This window comes from Mizuhopecten yessoensis, unplaced genomic scaffold (genome assembly GCF_002113885.1).
Source record: "Mizuhopecten yessoensis strain PY_sf001 unplaced genomic scaffold, ASM211388v2 scaffold9685, whole genome shotgun sequence".
Lineage (NCBI taxonomy): Eukaryota > Metazoa > Mollusca > Bivalvia > Pectinida > Pectinidae > Mizuhopecten > Mizuhopecten yessoensis.
In genome coordinates, this window is record NW_018408171.1 from 447,836 (window position 1) to 451,871 (window position 4,036).

Sequence of the window (4,036 nt, forward strand, 5' to 3'; positions counted from 1 at the left end):
GACAATATTGATCTGCTGACTTTGACATCATTGATCTGCTGACTTTGACATCATTGATCTGATTACTTTGACTATATTGATCTGATGACTGACAATATTGATCTGATGACTTTGACATCATTGATCTGATGAATCTGACAATATTGATCTAATGACTGACATCATTGATCTGATGAATCTGACATCATTGATCTGATAAATCTGACATTATTGATCTGATACCTATGACAATATTGATCTGATTACTTTGACATCATTGATCTGATGATTTTGACAATATTGATCTGATGACTGACATCATTGATCTGATGACTTTGACATCATTGATCTGATGACTTTGACAATATTGATCTAATGACTGACATCATTGATCTGATGACTTTAACAATATTGATCTGATTACTTTGGCATCATTGATCTGATGACTTTGACAATATTGATCTGATGACTGACATCATTGATCTGATGAATCTGACGTCATTGATCTGATACCTTTGACAATATTGATCTGATGAATCTGACATCATTGATCTGATACCTCTGACAATATTGATCTGATTACTTTGACATCATTGATCTGATACCTCTGACAATATTGATCTGATGACTGACATTATTGATCTGATGAATCTGACATCATTGATCTGATGAATCTGACATCATTGATCTGATACCTCTGACATTATTGATCTGATGACTTTGACACTATTGATCTGATGAGTTAGACATCATTGATCTGATGACTTTGACAATATTGATCTAATGACTGACATCATTGATCTGATGACTTTGACAATATTGATCTAATGACTGACAATATTGATTTGATTAATTTGACAATATTGATCTGATGACTGACATTATTGATCTGATTACATTGACAATATTGATCTGATGTCTTTGACAAATAGATGTGCCTTTTTTTCACAGATTGGTCTGCTGATGCGTCGATCCTCCACAGGAGTCAACAAGGTGTACATGCAAAAAGAAAACCCAGAAGCATGGGACACCCTTCTTCACTATGTTAAGGAGTCAATCCCTAAAGCCAGCGACCTGAAGACTGATCATGCTATCAGTAAGAAAGACCCTAAGAAAAAGAAAAACAGGAGGTCTGAGGAGAGTCATCTATCTTACAAGGTAGGCCAAGAGGTTCAATTGTTGATGTCTTTCTATAGATATATATATATAAATGTTAAAAATACATTTAGTGTTACTTTTGCAAATTATTTTAAAGACAACATTTTGAGATTTCTAGATGATTGCTTTATTATTTGGCCTCCAGGTGAGAATCTTCTGGAATTTTTCAATATGCTAAATGCCTTGCATCCCGATTTTAATTACACAATGAAGTTAAGTGAAAAAGGAATACCTTTCTTGGATGTTTTTGTAGAAATTAAAGGACAAAATATTGTTAGCGATATATATTGTAAACCTACAGATTCTCACAATTATTTGGATTTCTTTTCAAATCATGCTAAACACACTAAGCTTAACATTCCATATGGTTTAGCATCGAAATTAGTCACGGTTGTTGGGGTAAAAAAATATTAGAAGATAGATTGGACGATTTGAAACTTTATTTTAAAAGCAAAAGTTATCCTGCTGAAGTGGTACTAAACGGCATACAAAGAGCTAAAGAGAAAGGCCCGGTCAGTGTTAATTTAGAAAGAGCTAACAGCAAAGATGCTGATATCATACCATTTGTTACTATTTACAATTCGAATAATTGTAATATGTTTCCTGTTGTTAAACATTTTGTAAATTTTATGAAAAAAAAGTGAGAACATGAAGTGTATTTTTGATAAGAAGAAGATTATAAACTGTAAAAGACAACCTAAAAACTTGAAACGTTTACTATGTACATCCAAATTTGATATGAATACCACAAATGTTGTCATACAAATGAATGTACATAGACAACAAATGAAGGACTTAAATTTTTAAAAGTTAGCAAACATATACATCAATGTTCTAAAGATGATTTTCATGTGTTACCTATTTACAAACTGAATAGCGACGATGTAGTTGCAAGAGAAATTAAAGAAAATATGTTTATAAAAGTCCTCAAACCCAGCTTGAATTAATGCATAATGAGTTTTGCAATGTATTGTACATGTATGTAGATGTTTTCTTTGTCCTGGTATTGTTTGTGACATCACTATGCTTGTTTATTGATGACGTCACTAAAATTGTTGACTATACAAATGTTGACGACGTCATGTAACCAACAGTGTTAAATAAACATCAGTCAGCCTGATGAAGTCCTAGAAGACAGAAAGGCCTAGTGGTCGATCTGAAAGATTTATGTTTTTATTCTTTATATATATATATATATATATATATATTAATGTCTGTCTTATATATATATATTGTGATGATGTGTTTAAGATACCAGTAACTTTTACCTCAATCATATGTCATCTTTCAAATAAATTAATATCTGCTTTATTTCTTGTGTTTTTTTATGTCCTACCATTTTATGTGAAGGGGGTTATATATCGTTATCCATGTCCATCCTGTCACATCTGAGATTCTGATTCAGTGTCATCTGGGCTTTATTACTTTTCAAAAGAATACCTCAAATGAGTTTGTAATTCAGAGTTACAAGGTCAAGGCCAAGGTCACCATTTTTTTATGAATATTTACCAAACCTTTAGACTGATGGCATGTTATAAATTAGTTGGATATCATTCATATCTTTACAAACATTTTCTAATTAATTTTGTCATGAATTTTGCTATTTTTATAGTGCAATCCTTTAAGACATATAAATGTGCACATACACAAAAATGAATATACATAGTCATTGCTTTGAACTCGAAATTGTCTACTTTCACTTTGCCTGTGTTTTACAGGAAGAGTATGAGTTGATACAGAGGAAGTTTATGCGACACATAACCAACATGATCAGCCAGCTTGACCTGCCGCTACTTCCCCGGCTTCTGGTCTTTGACTTCCTAAAAGTATCATGTAAGTGACATTTTATATTTCAATTTGTCAATAATTGCCATCATTTGGTAGTTTTTTGGTGTGTTTTTTGTAAGTATTGAATTATAATAACAAAATGTAATGTTTTATCTCTGTCTTACAGCTGTGAAGAGGACAGAGTCCCACACTGACCCAGACTCCAATCAACGCCCAACCACCTCCAAACGAAGGACAGTCACAAAAGAGATGAGCGTTATCAAGATGAAGGTAGACTTTACTTTGCTATATTTGAAAAAAACAATCAGCTCATCTCTTCCGGATGCCAAAGTGAAATTAGGCCAATGTCGTTTCCACTGATAATCAAACCTTTTCCTAAAACTCTTTCTGCATTTAGAAATCCCCAAATTTGTCTATTACAGACAGAGACATTTTTATATCTGTGGTTTCTGATTTAGACAGATTTCACTGAAGTATGTTGTGCATGTAATGTTAAGACACTTGTTTATGCTGTGTGGGGAGTGTGTTGTTCAGACACTTTTATATGCTGTGTGGGGAGTGTGTTGTTTAGACACTTTTCTATGCTGTGTGGGGAGTGTGATGTTTAGACACTTGTATATGCTGTGGGGGGAGTGTGTTGTTTAGACACTTTTATATGATGTGTAGGGAGTTTGTTGTTAAGACACTTGTATATGCTGTGAGGGGAGTGTGTTGTTTAGACAGTTTTATATGCTGTGTGGGACGGGTGTTGTTAAGACACTTGTATATGCTGTGGGGGGAGTGTGTTGTTTAGACAGTTTTATATGCTGTGTGGGACGGGTGTTGTTAAGACACTTGTATATGCTGTGTGGGGAGTGTGTTGTTTAGACACTTTTATATGCTCTGTGGGTAGTATGTTGTTTAGACACTTGTATATGCTGTGTAGGGAGTGTGTTGTTTAGACACTTTTATATGATGTGTAGGGAGTGTGTTGTTAAGACACTTGTATATGCTGTGTGGGGAGTGTGTTGTTAAGATACTTGTATATGCTGTGTGGGGAATGTGTTGTTTAGACACTTTTATATGCTGTGTGGGGAGTGTGTTGTTTAGACACTTTTATATGCTGTGTGGG

The 4,036-nt window shown here is 33.8% G+C and overlaps 1 protein-coding gene across 1 annotated transcript in view; it reads left to right on the forward strand.

Moving 5' to 3' along the window:
• Nucleotides 1–4,036, forward strand: part of LOC110458668 — a 168,477-nt gene that overhangs the window by 149,633 nt on the left and 14,808 nt on the right. The window contains exons 68-70 of the mRNA XM_021510496.1: nucleotides 931–1,137; nucleotides 2,856–2,970; nucleotides 3,092–3,195. Of these exons, the coding sequence (XP_021366171.1) occupies nucleotides 931–1,137; nucleotides 2,856–2,970; nucleotides 3,092–3,195 (426 nt within the window). The remainder of the gene's footprint in view (nucleotides 1–930; nucleotides 1,138–2,855; nucleotides 2,971–3,091; nucleotides 3,196–4,036) is intronic.